General features: G+C 54.8%; 1 protein-coding gene across 1 annotated transcript; it reads left to right on the top strand.

Annotated features, from left to right (window-relative positions):
* The first annotated feature begins 2,872 nt into the window (after positions 1-2,872).
* LOC123480694 (granulocyte-macrophage colony-stimulating factor receptor subunit alpha) lies at positions 2,873-22,060 on the top strand. The gene is made up of 13 exons (XM_071220268.1): positions 2,873-3,201; positions 3,838-3,900; positions 6,221-6,316; positions 7,973-8,115; positions 12,654-12,780; positions 12,883-13,012; positions 13,474-13,658; positions 15,676-15,809; positions 17,592-17,615; positions 19,041-19,176; positions 20,435-20,537; positions 20,916-20,997; positions 21,308-22,060. The coding sequence occupies exons 2-13, from the start codon at positions 3,858-3,860 to the stop codon at positions 21,476-21,478; spliced, it is 1,374 nt and encodes a 457-aa protein (XP_071076369.1). The 5' UTR covers positions 2,873-3,201; positions 3,838-3,857; the 3' UTR covers positions 21,479-22,060.

The raw sequence follows: 22,060 nt of genomic DNA, 5'->3' as shown, positions 1-22,060 counted from the left end.
GTGACCTTTTCCAAAGACACTTCTCACTGCTGGGATTGTGCAATGGCCTTCCAGTGACACTTTCCAGCGTCCCCCTGCCCAAAGAGTCACATCTCTTAATAGATGTCACTTCTAGTAGATCAGGTGGTGTCCCAGCTCGCAGGCGCCGCCCTGCTGGCCAGGACACCTCATGCCCTTGTCAGAACACATTCAGTGTCCTTTTCCTCTCTGCTGTGGTTTACCCAGGTTAGGACTCCCCCCTGGTTACTGTGCAGATGCCACAAGCTTAGCAACTGCACAGCACACACCTGCTGTCCCACTGTGCGCAGAGCTTCCCATCTGCCTTGCGCACGGGCTGTGTGGTGCCAGGAGGCCTCTGGGAAGCGGAACACCGTCGCGCCCCAGACGTGCATGCCACACAGTTCTCTCTCTGCCTCTCTACCTGTAACTATCCCTCTGTGTCTCAATTCATCTATCATCCATCTATGTATCCATCCACCTATGCATCCATTCATCTGTTTATTCCCTATGTCCTCTCTCCATCCATGATCTCCATATCCGCTCATCCATCCGCCCCTCATCCATCTAGTCATCTGTTCATCCTATCTATCTGTCTACCTACCTGTCTTATCCACAATCTAGCTAATCTTCCTTTTTCTTTCTTCTTCTCCTCCTTCTCCCTGTTGCTCTCCTTTGGTCTTCCTCTTTCCCTCTCCCCCCAACATTTCTGCTCTGATGCAAGCAGAGCCAGCTGACCGGCTTGGCCCGGGGGTCTCAGGACCCCTTCCTCCCTGTGACACCCACATATGGAGCCTCCTGACATGGGGGAAACCCCCCGTAGTCAGGGATGCCTGCTGCCTTCTGTGGGTGGTGGTGCGACGGTAGCACACAATGTGGAAACTGTGAGTCACCACACCTATGTCCTTACTGCCATTTGTTCCTCCTCTGGTGGGACACCCGCCACCTCGCGTGGGGCCCGCAGCCCTGCAGGGTGGGGCCTGTCCCGCCAGAACCCTGGGACGGTGTCCTCGATTGATGCATGCCATGAAACATGCCCATTCTGAGCACTGGCTCCCGGGAGCTTTTGCACACCTGTGACCTGTATGAGACCCTCACGCCCATCACACGGGGCTTCCCTGTGAGTTCCCTCCCTGCTGTGAGCCAGGCCTTAGCAGCGGGCTGCTATCCTTACAGAGGACAAGCACAGTGTTGGCATCTCACAGGTGACACCCCACGGCAGGGGCCTGTTCAGAGGCTTGGCGAGTGTGGCCCGTCTTTGAATGTTCCCATGTTGCTCTGTTGCACGGAGGGGTCACACTCGCTGGCGAGATGGGTAGGTAGCTTTTGTAAGGGGAGGAATTTCACTTCTGTTCCTAGTTACGGAGAGTGTTTATCATAAATCACATTGATTGTGGGCAAATGTGATTTTGCCCACATTTGCCTTGGGGATATGATCAATTTTTCAGGCTGATGTTCTCAAAATGAATGAAACTAGCATTTGGGAGAGAAAACTCACATTTCTGGGAGAAATAATCTGTTCCTTTTTAATTTACTGTTTAAACGTTTCACGTATAGTTTTCATTCAGTATGATTTTATGTTAGTTTCAGGGGCACAGCATCGGGGTTAGACAACCATACACGTTATAAAGTGACCCCCCGATATTTCCCGCCTGACCCCACAGGGAGTCATCACAATATGACACATTTTGTCCCCTGGGCTGGACTTCACTTCCCGGTGACCATTCGGTACTGACCATCTGTACTTGTCCATTCCTTCAGCTTTTTCACTCAGCCCCCACCCCCCCCTCCTTGGCAGCTCTGTCTGTTTCTGTGTCCTATGAGTCTGTTTCTCTTGTGGTTTTTTCCTTCTTTAGATTCCACGTGTAAGTGAGATCATGGGGCATTTGTTTTTCTGTGTCCACCTTCCTTCGGTGACCGTAATGCTCCATCTAGGTCCTTCCATGCTGTCGCCAATGGTAAGATTTTGGTCATTCTTTCCCTCTTTTGTCCTCGGTCACCCACGTCTTGTCCTTGGCCAATGCGGCATCGATCCTTAATACTGATAGAATCTACAAATGATCCCGACAGACTATCATCCCGTCTATTAGTGTGCGACCCCTCACTGTGCTGTGTGGCTGTCAGGTTGGGGGTCTTGTGCCCAAACCCCCAGAATGTCGCTGGGCCGGGCTCAAGACATATACCCCTTTCCAGGACAAAGCAGAGGACCGCCCTTCCTGGCACTCCTGGCCCCCAAAAACCTCCCCATTTGCACTGGGTTCGGGGGTAAAAAGATCAACCCACTCTCAAAATAAAGCACAGGAATCTAACAGCGGCAACATGACGGGGAATGAACCAAAACAGTGACCTGTCCTGCGCCCAGCGCCTACCGTGCCCACGGCGGGCCCCACAGCCCACACACAGCCCAGCTGAGCCCTTCCCCGAGGACGCCTCTCCACGTCGTGGTCTTTGAGGACAGAGACCAGGGGGACTCAGCATGTCTCACGAGGACAGGTCTGCAGCACCCCACTTCTGCAGGACACTGGGGGCGTCCCCACACGCAGCTGCTATCAGGGTGTGGGGTGTTTTCCCAGCATGCCCGCTGGGATTCTGCATCCTGCCCCCGAAAGCACAGCTGGCACGCAGGAAGCAAGAGACAGGGTCCCTCGCCCAGAAGAACCCCATCCATCAGTGGGGGCGCTTTGTGAGGTGGTCGCCAGGAAGGGGCATGCCGATCCTGCCTCCCAGCTCAGCGGGGGCCTGCCGACCGGGGCGGGCCCAGAAGCACGCGCCTCTCCGCACTTCTGGCCGAACCGGATACTGAGGAGTCGCCTCCCACCGAGTGGACAGAGGCCCAGACAGACCGCGCTGCAGAAAGGGGAACCCAAGATGAAGATAAAGGAAAGGCCTCGAGAGGGACAGCCGGTGCAGTTACAGGACTTCCCGTCCGCCACGACGATAAGGCCGCCGGGCCGCGCGCTGGGGCGCAAGGGGAGGCTGATAGCGAATGATGCATCTGTTGAAAGGCTGACCGGGAGGGAACTATTTTTTTCTAAGTAAGAGAACCAGAGGCGGCTCTTTCTGCTGCTTCTCGCTGCCGAAACCCCGCGGGCTGCCTCCTTGGGGACGTCAGTTCAGGCGGTCATTGCCCAGAACTGGCCAGCACCAGCCGGGGACAGCAGCCCCAGAAACAGTCCAAGAGAGACCCACGAAGTTGATCGGCCAGTAAGTGGTCTTCTCGCCGTGTAGGGGGCAGGGATGGGGGGACGGTGGGCTTGCCACAAGGCAACACAGCTCTGTGGGTCCCTCACAGGAAGCCGGACAGAGAAACAGGAGGTTTGTCACCAGTGTGGCTGGGGCCTTGGGGACAGGGGAGAAAAGGCTTCGGTGTCTATGTCACTTTATAACATGCTCAGTGGGAGTGACCAGGTGTCCATGGCCCTGCATCTGGACGATACCCACATGCCACCTGTGTGCCCTCATCTGCCACAAAGCAGTTCCTTTGGGTTCTTTTTCAGCATCCCAGTCGTGACGGGTTGGTCTGGGACGTTAGTGTGGCTCTGACCTGACTCCCCAGGGCTGGGTGGCACAGGCCCTGACTTCCCCATCCCAGTGTGGCCTTGACCCTGGAAGCAAACAGAGCAGGTGACAGGTAGGAAAAGCCAGGCACAGGTGCCCAAAACATCCGGGTGGCAGAAATCGTCCTGCTCGGCCGAACAGCATCAGAATCTGCTCCGTCCTCAGCAGCCGGGGACAGGGGACAGGCCGCTGATGCATGGGGACACAGATTTGGGGACCAACAGGAAGAACAGACCCTGATGCCAGAATTAAAAAGAAATCGACAGAACCCCCTTTCATTAGGTGGAAATATTTTCCGGGTGATGCAGGAACTGCTGTTACTTTCTGAAGCCTTTGGAACACACGGTGAGCCAATGAAATAGGAGCTTTGGATCTGCCTCAAAATGTGCGGGGAGGGAGGACCTTGGGAGGACATGTGTGGGAGTCAGATTTGGGGGGGGGGGGCTGATCATTGGGAGACAGAAAGCAGGGGGTCCACTGTCCCCTGCTCCCCGTGAAGGTGCCCACGGCCCACCACCACACATGGGCAATCTCTTGGAAACTGCCCCCCAAGTCCAGGAGCAGGGTTTCATTTCTTCAGGGTGGTCGTGGGCTGGCAGCCACAACAAAAAAGCAAGAATCACAGCCCTTAGTGAGAGAGAGACAGGAGAAAAGGAGGCCGCAGGACAGCCGATGGACATGTCATTGGCCCAAGGGGACAGAGTCTGTTAAAATCTAAAAGGCAGAGTCCTGGGGTCCCCGGGGGGCGGCAGAGTCCCCAGCCTGGTGTGGGCCCTGGACAGGGCCACGCCGTCCATGGGCGTCCAGCACGGAAATGCAGAGATGCACAGGTTTATTTTTCTGTGACTCAGCAACATCGTTCCTACGGGGAGCTGTCTGTCCGTAGGAGGTGAGGGACAGCAGGAGGTGAAGGAGACAGGCACAGGGAGGTCAGGATTAAAGGGACCGCGTGATTGCAGGGATGGCAGCTAACTCCCAGAGTGTGGACTGAGGGAGGGTGGTCTCCCTCAAGAGAGCTGGTCGCTGTGAGCCATCATCCCCGGAGGTCAAGCACTGGGGTGGCGAGGGGCAGCCCCCCAACCTGTCCTCTATCTCTGGGAGCCCTGCGTGCAGAGCAGGACTCACGGCACCCTCTCCTCCCACTGAGGGGAGCCCAGGGCTCTGAGATCAGAGCTCTTTCCCTCCCCAGCCACCCACTCAGCCTTCCGAGGGACCCGAGCCCACCCCAAAATACAGGTCTTTGGCACACAGGTGATTTTGAGCTAAAGCCGACCGGAAACCAGCCCTGTCCTCTCCTCCTGCAGCCTGAACAGAAGTGTCTGCATTTCCTCGCCTTTGGGGAAGGAAACTTTCCTTTGTAAAGACGAAATCTCTGAGCCTGATGGTATCACGCAGGGACTCTTATCCACAGCAGCAGACAACCCACTCTTTCTGTAGACTTCCTCCCCGTCCCTCCCAGAATGAGACACCCCCCCTCCCCCCTCTGGCCACCTCCTGGAGTCTCCGTGGTGTGTGCGTGTGTGAACTCTCAGGGGGCAGTCACATCGTGAAAGCTAGCTCTTCTGTCCACCTTTTATCTGGTTAATTGGCAGGCACCCAGCACAGAGGGAAGAGATTTTTCCTCCCATGCTTCCACGCACTGACTGGCCCTTTCCCCAGCCGCTTGCTGGGTTCCGGGTTCCGTCCTGTCTAAAAAGACTTCTCAGTTGCTGAGACACACAGAGCAGAATCGAGCTTACCTGTCCCCGCCAGGTAGGGTGATGTGTTTGTCTCTTGTCACAGAACAGGTGATGTCTACCAGCAAAGTCATCCCCAATGCTTCATACTTAGCCCTCACTATTCATAGAGTTGTGATTAGGAAAAAAATCCACTGAAATGAGCAAAACACTGCCCCTTTCAATCACTGAAGGTGGAGAGATTTCCTCAGTCTCTCGCTGGTACCTGCTGTTGAAAGGCGAAGGTGTTTCTGCACTTCTGCCGCCTCCCGCCCCGTCCACTCTGCAAACACCGCACACAGCCTGACTTCCACCGGCCCTTCCCCCACAACTCTCTGAACCGAGGTCACACTCAAGAGCTCCCTGCAGGGGAGGGCCTCTCAGCTCCTACTGCACCTGGACTTCTTCCAGGTGGCCGCCCCATCTCACAAGGCTGCCTTCCCCTCAGCTTCTGCCACACAGCCCACTCCCAGCTCCTCCAGGCCACCCCTAGGTGGTTTCCAGGCCACATTACTCACCACATGGACACAGATGCTGGTGACCTGCCTAGGCCATAGTTTTTCCCCTGGTATAATGCCAGGACCTTCGTGAGGACCAAAATATTATAGACCACAGGGGCACCACAGCAGAACCAGAGGTGCTTCATAGCGCAAAGTGGCTGCTGTGGGCTTGCACCCTCATCACATGTCCCTTCTTTTTCCCATTGGCGGCCTCCCCACTCCCACTCGTCAGCCACCATGTACAAGAAGATCAGTTGAAACTCTGGGGTTCTGAGCTCGTGGGGGAGAGGAATGTGGAGCAGCGGTGGCCAGGGATGCGGGGTAGGGACAGACACACAGGGCAGGAGCCCAAAGAGCCCTACAATGACCTGGGGGTGTGCTGAGAAGTAGGGGCCCCTGCCTCCCTTGCGATCTGATCTCTGACCGAGTGTCTCCTCTTTGCACGTGCAGGTCCAGCTGGGGACGTAAACATGGGGTTCCTGTTGGGCTTCGCCAGCCTCCTGGTGGTGCCGCTGAGCTCAGCGCACTGTGTGGACCCCCTCCCGGGTAGGTGCAGGCACGTCCCCCGCCACCTGAACCGGACAACGTACCGTGACCCGCGGCCGCTCCCTGAGCAAATCACAGCAGATGTCGTTGCATTATCCTCCCTCCTGAAGAAGGGAAGGTCCCGCGGCTGCAGCCGCAAACCCCCCACACAGCGAGGTGTCACACCTGCCACCTGGACTGGGGGAAAGTTAGGAAACACCGTCCCCCGCCAACGTGGGAAAGCTGCCTGCAGACGCAGAGGAGGGAGAAAACGGTCTCCGTATTGACGGGGCACGTAGCTTCAAGGGCGTGTCCTTGTCCCCATCCCTGGGTTGTAGAGCGAAGGCGGTACCTCGCATGCCCTGAGGGGGGCGCTCAGTGGGTGCCGCTGAATTCAGATGCTTTTCCTCGCAGGGGCTCCCGACGGGTGCTCCCTACACCTGCCCACAGGTGTATCGAACTGTTTGAAAAAGTCATATCCGTTCTTAAAGGACACAGAGAGAAACTCTGAGAAAAGAGAGAAGGTGGGGAGAGTCTCATCCCAAATTTCCCACAGGGAGACTTAAAATGTTTTCTTTTTTAAAGTATTTTTTATTTGCTCTTCAGTTTTATCTTTTAACTTTATTTTTCAATGACAGTTGATGTTCGGTGTTATTGTGTGCTGGTTTCAGGCGCACAGCGTAGAGGTTACACGTTGATGTACTGTACAAAGTACGCCCCCCCACCCCCCGACATTTCCAGCGCCCACCTGGCCCCGGACAGAGTCGTGACTGTATCTGCCTTTGAAAACCCTGTGGTGGTCCATTGCCTCCTCCACCCTGGACCCCAGCTCCCAGGGGACGAATGCCCAGAAGGGAACCTGCCCACGTACCATGGCGGAAGTGGGTGTCGGGGGCAAAAGGCACACACTTCCCGAATAAAATATGTCCTGGGGGTGTGACATACAGCTAATACAGTCACTCTAGCTAATACAGTAAACGGTCAATGTCACACGGCATGTTTGAAACTTGCAGAGACAGTAGATGTTAAAAGTTCTCATCATCAGAAAAAAAATTCTGCACCTATGTGAGGTGATGGGTGTTACTAGACTCTGACAACTTCTGCACATAGGTGTACACGCCCCCCCCCACATTTGTCAAACCAACAGGAGGTGGACTGATCCAGTGTTATATGTCCATTACATCTCCATTAAAAATGTAAAGACAAGTCTCAACGTGGGTGAATCTATACATCAAAATTTATAGGCTGAATAAACATAATTACACCCCCCCACACACACAAAAAAGTAAGGACTCACTTTGTATTCCCACCAATAATGTACAGCTGTTTCCATTTCCCCACATACTGCCGAACAATTATGTCCTGTTTGTTAAATTGTTGTTATCACAGCTAACGTCCTGTGGGTGAAGTGGCACCTCATCCAGCATTCTTTGCATTCCCTGGTGACAAGAGCTTTTGAGAAGCTTTCAAGTGCTTATCCACTGCCAAACTGCTCACTTCAACACGGTCCCTGTTATCTTATCAGAATTTGGCCTCGATAAAGGAAAAACCAACAAAAACATTACATCCATCCCTGACGCTTTGAAAAGGCCTCCCTTCTGCTGTAGTTACCTGCACTGAGGGGAAGTAGGTGTCTTCCTCTGAAACTGTTTTGTTTTCTTCTGTTTCCATTTGCAGCAGAGGAAAATGTCTCTCCCGTTATAAATATGAAGCTAGATCCACAGAAAAAAGTGTTAATCTGGAATTACCGGAGAAACGTCACAGAGCAAGAATGCCAGATCGACACCCCGCCCAGGTCCTCCACCAGGCAACAGCCTCAGGTGAGTTCTCGGTGAAGGACGTTGCTCCTCGTAAATCATGAATTTCCCTGAAATGCCTCTTCAGCGCTCTCCTCGATTCAAATTCCCCCTCGGATGACTCTTGTAGAAGAGGAAAAAACATTTCCTCTGCCTCCTTAGGCTCTGTGACAGGGGCCGGCACATTAAACAGAAAAGAAAAAAAGAAATGAACAGAACAAGCATAATCTTCTGTTCATATGTTTAATGTTTGCATGGAAAAAGAAGTTAAAAATCTAAAGGAGTGGATACTGTCCACTCTGGAGCTTGTGGACAGGACATTTGAATAAAGGGCAGTACCTCTGGGGGAGACACAGGTGAAGGAGAGGGGAAGGGGGCTTTGGGACTGATAATTTGGCAGACGTGACCTGGGCAGCTCACCCCCAAGGTCGCTGTGGGTGGGCTGAGGGAACAGGTCCGATATGGGGCCAGGACTTCCCTTCTGTCCCTGATGTGCCAAATAAAAGTGGTCAAAAAAAAAAAAAAAGGAAAAAAAGCCATTCCAGTATAGCACTACTTTGTCTCTTGATACATTTTAGATTTTTTTAATGACCATTTCCTCCCCAAAGTGATGCGTCTGGAAGTTTTGTTGGAAATAAAGCAAGTCTAGAAATTTGTTAGAAATTGTACCACCTTTCATCTTTAATGTGACCGGGGATGTTGACACTGGTGGCTCTGAGAGGCTTCCTTTTATGTGTAAACGATTTGGATTCATTGATGAGTTCTGTCTGTTTTCATGGATGAAAGAATTCCAGGAGCCCCCTTTACTCTTCTCTCTCCTGCTACAGATTTACAGGTGCCCACCCCGGTGGAAAATATTTGAAACATTGCGTTACACTGCTTGCTGCCCTGTGGTTAGCAAATGTTACATTGTTGCTGGGTCCTTAGGTCTGAGGTGGCTGGGTGTGTACCCAGCATTTTTTTTCTGTCTGCTCCTGAAAGGATACAGGGTAACAAGTGTTCACCCGCATTCACACTGTCCAGTGTTGCAAGAAATTTAGACAGGATGTGAAGTCTATGGGAGGAAGCATATAGGCTGGGTGCCAGTACCATTCCATTTTATATAAAGTCCTTGAGAGTTCCCACAGTTTGGTGTTCAAGGCCTGTCCTGAAACCAGTCCCTGAAGCTACTGACCGACGGCTGTACTGCCTTTGCTTTTGTGCCTTTGTTTTGTTTTAAGATTTTACTTGATTTTTTATTTTTAGAGGAGAAGGGAGGGAGAAAAGAGAGGAAGAGAAATACAAATGTGTGGTTGCCCCTTGTGTGCCCCCTACTGGGGACCTGGTCTGCCACCCAGGCATGTGCCCTGACTGGGAATCGAGCCGATGACTCCTTATTTTGCAGGCCAGCATGCAATGCACCGACCCACGGCTGCCAGGGCTGTTGTTCCCCTCCCCCCCCCGCCCATGGATTTGGCACATACACAATATATGTTCACGCCACCGAGGTGTCTGTTGGTTTTGAAGAAATCTGAACGTGTATCTCTGGCTAAAGAGGGAGAGGTGCCGGCAGTTTTTGCCCATCCTCTTGGCTGCCCTTTGTCGCTGTAACCTGAGATTCCCGCTACAGGAAATTGTGTGAGGTTTCCCCGGGCGGCTACTTTTTCTGTGACAGCAGCTGCCTCCAATGTTTGCAACATCTCTCCTTGTTTCAAAAATGTTGTGTTTTGTTTGTTTGTTCTGGAATTTTCAAGCAGTCATTTTTGCTTTTTTTTTTTTCCTGGACCAAATTCTTTCTGCAACAATGTGTTTCTCTAGAAATAGCACCTGCTTTGATTCTATCTATAGAAAAAAAGTCTTCTTTGTTTCGAGGGCAGAGTCATTCTGTTGATATTCTATTTGGAGCCTGTTACTGGAGAGCCCAGGTCCAGCCTGGGCCACACACGTGGGGGCCTGATTTTTCTGCTCCCAGCTGGCCGCTCCCAGAACCTTCTTGCAGAAAGTCAGCCAGACAGCAGGCCCCCGAGTGCAGGCCACGGGCACTCTCTGTGTCCCCAGGATGACGTGTCCCCTGCTGTCCCTGTACCGAATGGTCTGACGCAGCCCATTCCCGAGACATCCCTGAGCGCTTCGCTTATAGAAAAATAGAAATAGCAACAAAACCTCCTCGCAACCCAGAAAACCGCTCCACCAAGGTGCAAGGCAAAGAACACAGATTTACTTGCTAGGGAGTGTGAGAGGCCCTTGGGAATAAGCACGCAGAGGTCGGCTGGGGTGACCAAGGCCGCCACCGAGCCTCGGGCCGTGGAGCACAGATGCCCCCTAGCGGTGAGAGCGAGGAAAGGCACCCTTGTCCACACTGTGAGGTGCTGTGGGCAGGAGCCTGCAAATTGGACTGGCGACAGATGAGAAAACGGCAGAAACCGCCCACAAATTTCACGCGGGGTTAAAGATTTGAGCTGGCGTGGGGCCGCGTCGTAGAAAGAAGAGGAGCCGTTCAAAGGAGGCGCGATGTGCCGTGTTTAGCAAGGTGCTACGTGGGAAGACAAAGGGCACAGGTGTTTGGTTTCCCCGGGGCAGCGCACTGCGGGAACGGACACCCCTGGAAGGCGAGGGGTCTGCCGTGGGTGTGTTTTCGCAGCCCCTTCTTGCTGCTGGGTTTCCGTCCCCTGCATGGTCGTAAACGTCCCCAGACAGGGCCCCGTGGCTGTCCTTATGTCTCAGACGTCTCCGTGTTTGCGAGATCCAGGAAGCCCCAGGGCAGGGGTCTTTCTGGCTGTGTTGCTTGCCCACGGCCTCCAGCTGGAACCCATCTCTGTGCCGACGTGGGGTGGCATTCTGCCCCCTGCGGAGGAGAAAGAGAGGCTCACTTTGCCCCAGTGGAGGGGGGTCTGGAGTAGATATAGGCAGCTGCCTGCAAGTGGGGTACCCCTGTGGCCGGTGAGGGGTGCCCAGGGGCTTCGTCTGCATTGGTGCTCTGCCGGGAGTGGGCACAACACTGCGGAAATGTCCCATTGTCCACGAAGCTCTGCCCACCGTGGGCCAATGGTTGCAAAAGCATTTGTTGAGCTGCCCGGCTCTCACGACAGGGTGCCTTCTGCTTCCTGCTTCCTGACGGGGCTCCGCAGGGTCAGCGTTCCCCGTCTGTGGTCCCGCCGTGGTCTCTCTGGGTATTTATCTGTCCCCACAAGGCACTCTGGCTGAGAGATGGCCAAGGCAAAGAGAAATGTGACCCTTTTCTGCAGCTGAGTGGGGACACCCCACTGCGTTCACCCAGTCGAGGGAAAGCCGCCAGGGTTATTGGGTCCTTGTGACCGAAGGTGAGCTATGCAATGAGGAGGCAGGTGACAGCTACAAGCAGGGCCACCTCTTTCCAGGACATCTGCAGGGAGGTGGCGTGGGACCTCCTGGGAGCACAGTTCAGAGATGACCCCGCCCCCGCTGAGTTGGGGGACCGGGCAGAAGCTGAGCGTTTGGTCTTATGCCGCATACACGAACGTCAACTCAGGCACCTGGGGGAGGCGGTGTGGGGAGAAGGCAGGTGAGCTCCAGGCCCCGGCTTCGCTCTGGGGCGGGAACGCTGGGAGAGGAGCAAAGGTTCTTGGTTGAGCTCTGCCCCGTGGCACAGCTGCGGTAGACCAAACACTGCCGACCCCACAAAATCCCAATGTTGACACCCGAAAACTGCAAGGCGGTGTGACTAGCAGGCAGGGCCTTTCAGAGGGTGGAGGACATGAAGGCCGTGCTGGCCCCTGTCAGGTTCCGTGTCCCTGACCCCTGTCAGGTTCGGTGCTGGGGGCCTGCAAATTAAACAGACAGAGGCTGACTGAGAAGACAGAATACATACAATCCCCCCTCTTTTATTATATATATAATAATGAAAATATCTAATATATGTTTATGTGTAAATATATTATATAAATATATGTAATTTATTATATATTTATATATGTCACACATAAATGTGTATCATTTTATTGTATATATTTATATATAAGTTACAGATAAATATATATCATCTTATTATATTTTATTTTGTTTTCTATTTTAAGAGATAGATTTTATTTATTCATTAAATAAAATGTAATAAATAAATAAAACAATATATTTTAAAATATATTATCTTCAATATATTTTTTAATATTTTATAGTATATTATTTTAAAATCTTCTTTAAATATAATACATTATAAATAACGTATTTTTAAATAGATTTTTAAATAATAGTTACATTTAAAATATATTAACTTAACATACATTTATATTATTTTACAAATACATTTATGAGAAATAAAATATATTATTTTAAGATGTATTTTAATAAAATGGGAATAACGTAATATATTTTAAAAACTATATTATTTTATTCCTATTGTTTTAATAAAATAATATATATTTTATTGTGACATATGTAATAACAATTATATATGTGCAATTTTTATTGACGCTCAATGCGCCCTCAAAAGGCACGCGGAGGCTTCCTAGACGCAAAGTCACGGTGGGGCCGCCGCAGCCCCGGGGGGCGCTCCCGGGACGGAGTCAGGTGCGCGGGAGCTACACCTGCCCCCACTCTGCCTCTTCCAGCTCGGAGACCACGACGCCTACTTCTGCCGCTTTCCCAACGCCGTGCTGCACCGGGGCGCCAGGCTGACCGTGAACGGGACCGCCGACGGGGCCGCGTTCCGCTGCGCGCTGGACTTCCACAACGCAGGTGAGGTCGCCTCGCTGCGATCCCCGCTGTCCCGCACGCCGGGCGCGGACCTCCCCGCGGATACGGGGGCGCCCTCGCGGATGCATTCCATTGTCCTCCCAGGCCAGGAAGGGTCCGGCGCCGTGAACTTCTCCTGCGTCATCTACAACGTGCAGCTCCTGAATTGCAGCTGGGCGCCCGGCCCGGCCGCCCCCGCAGACGTCCAGTACCAGCTGTACTGCTGGGCGTGCCGGTGAGCCGGGGGAGGGCCTGCCAAGCCGGTGGTGGCTCCTTGTCTGTCACCCCCAAACTCACAAGCTGAAGAAGCCTGTGGCCGCTCCCTCAACTCAGGGCCCTTGCTTCCAGGACATGACATGTCCAAACAGCAAAGGGAAAAGGGGTTCAACTCAGCGTCCCCTCTTTCCCGTCTGCTAAACGTTTCTTCACTCCTGGAGGGCCGTGGAAATTGGCCGTGTGCCTGAGGCCGGAGCTGCGAAGGGGTGTCTCCGCCCTGCTCTCCAAACGGGAGGCATTTCTTCTTGCGTTGGCTGGCTCTTCCCGATGACCTGGCACCTGCATCCCTTACGTTCATTCCCTGCCTTTTCTTGTCCCTTTTTGGCGGCTTTTTCAGGGGGCTGGGAGTAAGGGGATGCTGTGTCTGCAAAAACGGCGCCCGCTCTGCCTCTCCTCTGATGTTTTTTTCGGAAATTCCAGGGATGAGGACGGAATCGAATGCCCCCACTACATCCTGCACAGCACTGGGGCCCGCGTGGGCTGTCATTTTGACGCGCTCCCGGAGCCGCGGCCGACAGACACCTACGTTTTCCTGGTGAACGGAACCAGCAAAGAGGCTGGCATCCAGTTTGTGGACTTCCCTCCTTTTAAAGCCATTCAGATGGGTAAGGCGGCTTCTCGCCTGGTGCTTGTGCCCCTGCGGGAGGCATCTTGGGTCACTGTGTCGTGGGTGGTGCCAACATTTCTTTGGGCAGCGTTCCGGGTCCCTGACCGGCCTTAGCATCTCCCTGGGGTCGAGAACCAGGGTCTAAAAAAGTGCCGAGCGGGAGGTAAGGTGCTCACGCCTCGGCCGTGGGGTGGGAATCAGCACAGGTGCACACACCGCTGTCCCGTGTGAAAAATGGCAGCCGCAAGCGCTTTTCGATATCGATGGTGGCGATGTTCTAGAAACTTCACAAAACTCCGAGTGAGCAAATGCTAAGTCATCACATCTAGGGAAAAAACAAGGCTAGTCCCTGGCCACAGCTTTTCCATCAACGGGTCCACCTATCCGTCTGTGTCTTTGAAGTCAGCTTCCTGAATATATGGCTCATGCCTTCACCTTGAACGTGGGGCCAACGGCTCTGTGCTTTAAGCCCCCGCAAAGCTTATCGGACGCACACCTTCTCTGAAGTCACCTCGTGCTCGGGGAGTACAAGGGAAGAAGAAAACTTTTCTCTGCCCTCTGAGGTTCTGAGACCGGGGGCTGCATTCAAACACTACGTGAAAAACATATGTCTTAAATGTAATTGTTAACTTTTTACGTGCGGTTTGGTGCAAGCACTTAGTAAGTTCCTTTGTACCAATTTATCTTTTTTTTTCTTAGGAGAGAGTCTAGTTTTCAATTTTTTTTAAATATATTTTATTGATTATGCTGGTACAGTTGTCCCATTTTTTTTCTCCCCTTTATTTCCCTCCACCCTGTACCTGCCCTCCCACCACCCTCCTCCCTCCAAACTTAGTTCATGTCCGTGGGTCGTACATATAAGTTCTTTGGCTTCTCCATTTCCCACACTATTCTTAACCTTCCACTGATGATTTTCTACTTATCATTTGTGCTACTTATCATTTATGCTACTTGTTCCGTGTGCCTTTTCCCTCATTCTCTCCCCTCCCCCTCCCTGCTGATAACCCTCCAAGTGATCTCCATTTCTGTGATTCCATTCCTGTTCTGGTTGTTTGCTTAGTTCTTTTTGTTTTGATTTTGGGTTGTTTTTGTTTGTTTGTTTTTTAGGTTTGGTTGTTGATAGTTGTGAGTTTGTTGTCATTTTTATTTTTCATATTTTTGATCTTCTTCAATTTCTTAGACAAGTCCCTTTAACATTTTATATAATAAGGGCTTGGTGATGATGAACTTCTTGAACTTGACTTTACCTGGGAAGCACTTTATCTGCCCTTCCATTCTAAATGACAGCTTTGTTGGGTAGAGCAATCTTGGATGGAGGTCCTTGCCTTTCATGACTTGGAATACTTCTTGCCAGCCCCTTCTTGCCTGCAAGGTCTCTTTTGAGAAATTGGCTGATTACTGGTGAAGCAATAGGAAAGGCACCTGGTCCATGAGTCGTTGAGGGCCCTCCCAACTTGCACTTTGGCGATCGTAGGTCAGAGTTTTATTTGCATTCCTGGTTGAACAAATACATCTCTGGAAGCTCTCCTTCCGGCAGAAGGCCCGTCTGCATGGTGTTTGGTTGCAGACTAGCCATCCGGTGCACGGGCAGGGGTGTTCCTTGGCTGGGCACTTGGATGAGTTCGGGATGACAAGAAGCCAGCCCGTTTGGTTGGCTTGACGTCGGTGGTGGCTGAGTGGACCCCTGACGCTGTTGGTGAGGAGACGGGAGAAGGGAAAGGAGGAAGTTCTCCCCAGTTGGCATCTCTAGGTGTGGCTCATGCAATTGGGAGACAGAGAGGCTGTGGCGTGGGGTGAGGATGTCTGCTCGGCAGGGGTTCCATGCTCTACAAAGGGGACCTCCTCAGAGCCTCAGCTGCCCTTCATGTCTTGCTTCCCAAGACAGTGGTTTTTCCCTCTTATGCAAGAAACAGAAAACAGGAGAAGTGACTCACCAGACCATGCCATTGTGTCTCATCCACTTGACATGTATATACATCCATCATTAAGCTGTTCGTGGTTTTGCCTTTTCTTAGAGAAGTTGAGCCCCCCAGCCAACGTGACGGTCGACTACAATGGGTCCCACCACGTTATTCGGTGGGACAACCCCCAGATGCGCTTCGACCTTCTCAGGAGCAGCCTGTGCTACGAAGTGGACCTCCAAGTGGCGGTGAGCGCGGGGGCCGTGCCGAGGGGTCCTCCCTTTCTCCTGTTTGGAGTTACATCATCACCAACGGGATCTGTGGTCCGCTCCACAGTGTGGCTGTACTTAGTCCTGGGCCCGCTCTTCGCCCTCAAAGTGCCGTCTGCTACTTTTTGATAAAGCCCAACGATTTCTCTCTCTTCTCCTTCTTAAGCTTTTGGTGTGTGGGCTTGGAAACCACGTGGTGTGGCCCACGGGGTGGTCACAGCCGCACTCTAGTCTGAGAGTCCCACCGTCTGACCCTTACGTGTACGTCCGCCATGCACGCAGAGAGAGCTTTTCTGTTCGGCGTGAGGCTGACGTCCCGTGCCGTTCCTCTGTAGGAAGAGGTCTGGTTCTGCCCGTGCTGTTTGTTGCAAAGGTTATCTTTCCGCCTTGACTGCTCTTGCTGGCCGTGTGCACAACCGTCCGGCCACGCACGTAGGGTCCATTTCTGGGCTCTCTGTTTTATCCTGTCTGTCCGTGTGTCTGTCTGTACACCGTTTTGATTCCTGTCACTTTGGGCTAAGTGTGGAGATCAGGAAGTGTGAGGACTTCAGGTGGAGATTGTTTTGGTTACTCAGGGGTCTTTGCCACCAAACGTGAATTTTTGGATGCGTGGGTGCAATTGTGCACAACGAAGAAACAAACAAGAAAACAGCCAGGTCTCTCACCTGGCTAACCTCATACATGTCACCTCACACAGGCCACACACAGGTGACCTCCGCCAGGTAAAATCACAGGTGACTTTAGACAAAAGCCGTCAGCATGTGGCTTCACACAGGCGAGCCAGCTTGGTTCTGTCCTCTGCTGGCCCACGCCTGCTCCCAGGCTGGCCCAGGCATCCCCGGCATCGGCCCCGTCTCTGTTAGGTTCTGCAGACTTGGGGGGACCCTGTGCAGCCAGAACTATAACCATAAAGGACAAGGGAAGGGTCAGCCCCCACACTCGGGCAGGTGTGCTCTCTGCAGAGTGCCTGGCACATGCATTGTGTACACACCCCCTGTGGGATGCCCGAGACACTCACAGCACACGGCACACTTGAGCGTTTACTGAGAGACCTAATGCTCCTGCGGGCTCTCCATGCGGTGTCACTCATGAGGTCCCCGGGGCAGATCCGTTCACCGGCGGCAGCTCGATTTGGAGGAAGCGCATGGTGTGTTCGGTGCAAAAACGCCTCCTCTACCCTCTTAGGTTCTGCACCGGGGGCATGCAAATTAAATCGGCAAGCAGCCGATGAATGAACATGAGCAAAACAGGCAACGTTTATTCCTGTGCATTTGGCAGCTGACAAAACAGCTGAGGCCTCAAGTGACTGAACACAGGGGCTGATCCACTCACCTTCGTAGGAGAAAGGGAAGGGAGGGAATAACTTCCGTGGAAGGAAACAATGCATCGCTTTAGCAAAGACAAGTGAGAGGCAAGCAAATGGGGGTAATGGTTGTTTATCCAGGTAATGGGTGACCTTTTCTGTCTCCTTGTGGCCATGAAACTCCCCAGGAGACAGGATGTGGGACAAATTCCCTGTTTCCTTCCAGGGAGTAAACTGAGTCCAAAGAAGGAAGTCCCGAGTCATCCCATGTGTGTCCCGCTCTCGGCCAGATAAGGGGAGCTCCCCAAAATCTTCCTTCTGCCTCTGCTGACTCCCAAGTAGTTTCAGCTATGAAGAACATTTGCACCAGTCCTGGGGGTCTGGGTGGGGGGCCCTGCCTTGGAATCCAAAGTTGCAAACACCCCCTCTCACTGTCTCCCTTTGCTCTGCTTTCCCAGGGCACCTCGTCCCGGGAAGACCCCGTAAGTATCTGTTTGCTTCTGTAGGACATCTGTGCCGTGGCCATCGGCCCTCACAGTCCAGCCCTCCCTACGCGGGTCACTCAGCTCGGCTGCGGGGCTCCAGCCAGCCCCTCCGGGCTCACCAGGGTTTGGGTTTAGAGGGAGAAGCTGTGTTCTTCACGCCACTGGCTAAGGCGGCCCCTTCCCCATTTCCGGTTTGAATTGTGGTGACAAAAACAGAGTGCACCCCAAATGCACGCCCGCCTGGCACCTCAGGATGGGACCGTATCTGCAGACAGGGTGTTTGCAGATGGGATGAGTGAAGGATCAGAGAGGAGGTCACCCGGGGTCAGGGTGGCCCTGCATCCAATGACAGTGTCCTGAGAAGAGACAGAAGAGGAGACGCAGACCCAGAGGAGAAGCCACGTGGAGACAGAGTAAGAGACGGGAGGGATGTGGCTTCTGGCTCAAGGACGCCTGGAGCCCCAGGAGCTGGAAGAGGCGGGAAGGACACTCCCTGGAGCCTGTGGAGGGAGCAGGGCCCCTGCTGAGTGCTCCCTGACTCATCACATGGGACCGTCACCTGCCCCATGCACCATAGTCGATGTGGTCTAACGGTGTCACACAGCCATCACACATGACTTTCCACAGCCCATGGGGCTCCTTGGTGGCAGGGGTCTCACAGTCTGCCTTCCTGGGGTGGCCGGCAGCTCTCTGCGTCCACATTTGCCCTCGGGTCACTGCCCGTGGGCCGTCGTGAGTAGTACAGGAGGCAGCCTGGGACCTGCTGTGTCTGAACAGAGCTGCTGAAAAAAGCCACCATCTGGGACCCCACACAACACAAATGCAAGACAAACACACTCAGTTCTGTGAGCTGAAAGGAACTGCCCAGAGTATGTCCACGGGGTGTAGAGTCCTGCACACCGTGGTCACCGTCCATCCTCCTAACTACGCTTTGCAGACACATCGCAGGCTCGGGAAGACCAGGAACTGCGTCTGTCTGTCCTGCTCAGTCCTGCTGGGCCAGGGCTGGGCCAGACCTCCCGGGGCATCGGGTGGAATCACTGCAAGACATGCGAACTTCTCCGAGGGGCCTTCAGCGGAGTCTGATTCCCATGTCAGCTGGGCCGCCGACACTGTGCCAGCACGGCTGCCGTCCCCCTTTCTGTGTAACGGGCCCCCTCCGCTGGCACAGGGGACTCGTCCCGGTGTGTACACAACACAGGGGGGCCGGGGGGGGAGGCTGTGAGACCCAGGCGTGCAGGGGGCCCCTCACGTCCGTCCCCTTTGGGCTGAAAGGAGGCAGGACAGACAATGGGGGCCGGTCTGGGTGGAACAAGGACGTCAGCGGTCACCCAGGGCGTGACTGCCCTCCTCCAGCTCCTGCCCCTCCCCGCTCGGGTTCTCACCCCTGCCGGGCGCTGCAGGTCCTCTTTCCTTTGCCAGGTTTCCCAGCGAGGACAGGAGAAGAACGTGTACGTGGTGCCCGGCGCGGCCGGGAGAGGCGAGTACACAGTCCGCCTAAGAGGGAAGACGGTGCCCAGCGCCGTGTGGAGTGACTGGAGCACCACGCTGCGCTTGGGTGAGAGCCGCCCTGGGCTGGGCGCTGCGTCCCTCCCGTCCTCTGTCCTGCAGACCAGGTGTCTGAGGTCGACATGTCTGGGGACCGTGCTCCCTCCACAGGCTCCAGGGAGGGTCCCTCCTGCCTCTTCCAGCTCTGGGGGCTCCAGGCCACTCTTGCTGCCTCTCTCTGTAGAAACACACCCTCTGAAGCCTGTCCTGCACCCCCTCCTATGTTTCTGGGGTCCCCCAACAAGGAGGTCCCTCCCAGACTCAACCACAGGGGCACAAGCCTGTCTTTGTCACTCACGTCCACTGCACAGGGACGTGTCTCCAAGGCCCCAGCTGCAGACGCCATGACCGGGGCTCGGCCGCCCTGCTCCACCCCCTCATGTCTCCCTGCTCTGTGGGTGCTGCTGGGTGCCCCTCCCACCTGCCCCCTCTGGAGCAGCAGGTGGGGCTCTCACAAACGGGGCGGCCTGTGGCACAGCAGTTCCCATTCGACAGAACTGTGAAGGCAAAGCGGCCGGCTGGAGCCGTGAACACAGGGCGATGCAGCTGCAAGCATCACTCCGGCCGCCTGGGAGCCTGGCCGCCCCGTAGAACCGGCAGCAAACCCACAGGGCCAGGGTGCTCCAAGGCTGCGGGCGAGCGGTTCCTCAGGCTCCATTCAGGGGCCAACAGGGCATGAATTCTGTGTCGACACCTGCTGGAGGCAGAAGAGCTGCCTTGGCTAGTGCCCTCTAAACCCCCCACTCAACACCCCCCACACAGCCCCCCAAGAGGAGCTGTCCAATCCACACGCGAGCCTGTTTCCTTCTAGGCAGCAGCTTCACAGGTCAAGACGTGGTCCAAGCTACACACACACACACACCGCATCCCAGCCTTCACATTTCACAGTTACGCATTCATTCCTTTGGCTATGTCAATGCAGTGTTGAAAGTAAACACCCACTGGGAACGAAAGCATCGCATGGTGTTGTGCCCTCATGGAAATGTATTCAGGGAGCTCTGTCCTGTGAGCAGGGTGTGGGGAAAATGGGGACACAGCGGAGCGGGGTGCACACAGCACCCAAGCAAGGACACATTTGTCAGCACCCATATTTCCAGCTGTCTCGGGTCCCGGTGTCTGGAAGTCCTGTCCACCTGGGTCCAGCCCTGCTTCCCGTGACCGGAATCCCACCCCACACTCTGATCATGTGCCGGGGAGAGAGGGCTGATGTGTTGACCCGGAGGTCTGGCCCCTTCTGACCCTCTGCTCCTCTCTCCGCTCCCCGGCAGGGCAGCCAGAGCCGGAGGTCAGCGGCACTGCTGTGGCCCTGGTGGGGCTGCTGGTGGGGGCAGTGGTGTTCGTCATCTCCGTGCTGACGTTCCTGTGTACAAGGTGAGTCCCCCCCACAACTTGAACACACTGAGGTCCCGCCTGATGCCCTGAGCCCCCTGCAAAGCTGGGACAGTGCTCAGCCTGTGCTTGCTCACGGCAGCCTCCAGGGGGCAGCAGGCGTTTCCTGTGTCCCCCATCTCGGGTCGCTGTCACGGGGTGGCCCAGGCTTGTGCAGAGTCCCCTTGCTCACACGATGAAGCCGCAGGACGCCCGGCCAGCGTGCCCGGTCGGGCTTCTCCGTGTCTTCCCGCAGCCTCCTGCGCTCAGCGACTCCCTGCTGGTGGCCGGGCCGCTGGAAAGGGAAACAGGCCCCCCGCCACCCAGCCTTGCACCCGGCTGTGAGCACGGGAGGCCGCATGCACCTTCTTTCTTCGGCAGGTGGCCCCTGAGGCAGATGCTCTTCCCGCCCGTGCCGCGGGTGAAGACGGAGCTTGCGGGCAGCTTTGCGCCCTTCCCCGAGGTAAGTGTGCCCAGCGGCCACTGTGGATGGGCCTCCTCTGGATGTCTCTCATAAATAGAATAAGACCCCACAGGACTGTGGGTGTCTGGTGTCTCTCATGGAGCCTCCTGTGTTCAAGGTCCATCCACGCTGCAGGCTGAGTCAGAGCCTCACCCCCTGTTCCTGGCTGCGTACTATTCCACTAAATGGGACACGCACCCCCCGCCCCTGCATACTTGGGCTGCTGTGAACGCTGGTCCTTCTCCCGTTTTGTGACGGGCGAACCAGGGACACCAGCTGCTGGCCTGTGCTGTGCTGTGTTCTCTCTTAGATCATGTGGGACAGGGACGACCGGCGGCCGAGCTTACAGGAACCTGAGGACATTGTCGCCGTGGAGGAAGTGCCGCCCTGTGGGAGCGGACTAGCAGACCTCGCGGACCCAGCGCCGCCCCGCCCCCCTTCTGAAAACACCAGTTCGGAACATCCTGCCCTCGACGTATAGAACGTGTGACTGCCGTCGAAACGCCGCCCTGGCATCCCAGCCGCGTGGTCTTTCCTGTCTTCTTGCCGCCCGCCCCCCACGCCCAGCCCCACACTCCTGCACGCCCCCCACGGGAGGTGGCCCGGCCAATTGCTCTGAAGCACCTGGCAGGGGCATCGGCTCCCATGTGGAAATGCAGACACCCCTGATGGCCTGTCCCCCACTACGCAGTGCCAAGGCTCCTGCAGACCGTGGACACGCCTGAGGAACCAACTCAGAGCAGTTTTCCCCGGGGCTGGGAGAAACGCCCGTGCAGCTTGGGGCAGGGGCGGAGGGCCAGGCTGGGGCAGAGAACGCTCCCTGGGGCCCACGCGGCTGGCTCTGTGCTCTCACTCACGTGCGTGGGGGGCTTCCCAATTAGTTCTGTTGTTGCTTTGGGGGTGGAAGGCGCAGTCCCTCCTGAGGTGAAAGCTTCCATGCAGGTTTGGGGGTGAAGGGGGCTGCTGTCCCCACCTGCGTGGGGGCCACGCTGGCTGATGGCTGTTTATCTACGTGGCCAGCTGCTGGATCTGCCATAAAGAACGTGCAATAAAGCAAAGAACA

The sequence above is a fragment of the Desmodus rotundus genome, chromosome X (assembly GCF_022682495.2).
Source record: "Desmodus rotundus isolate HL8 chromosome X, HLdesRot8A.1, whole genome shotgun sequence".
Classification (NCBI taxonomy): Eukaryota; Metazoa; Chordata; class Mammalia; order Chiroptera; family Phyllostomidae; genus Desmodus; species Desmodus rotundus.
This window is presented reverse-complemented; position numbering and strand designations above follow the sequence as displayed.

Excerpts from the sequence above, each read along its gene's own strand:
- LOC123480694 (XM_071220268.1), top strand. The coding sequence starts at position 3,858 with ATGCAGGAACTGCTGTTACTTTCTGAAGCCTTTGGAACACACG. Across the intron at positions 13,013-13,473 it reads CTGTACTGCTGGGCGTGCCG|GGATGAGGACGGAATCGAAT; the intron begins GTGAGCCGGGGG and ends CGGAAATTCCAG. Across the intron at positions 20,998-21,307 it reads GCTTTGCGCCCTTCCCCGAG|ATCATGTGGGACAGGGACGA; the intron begins GTAAGTGTGCCC and ends GTTCTCTCTTAG.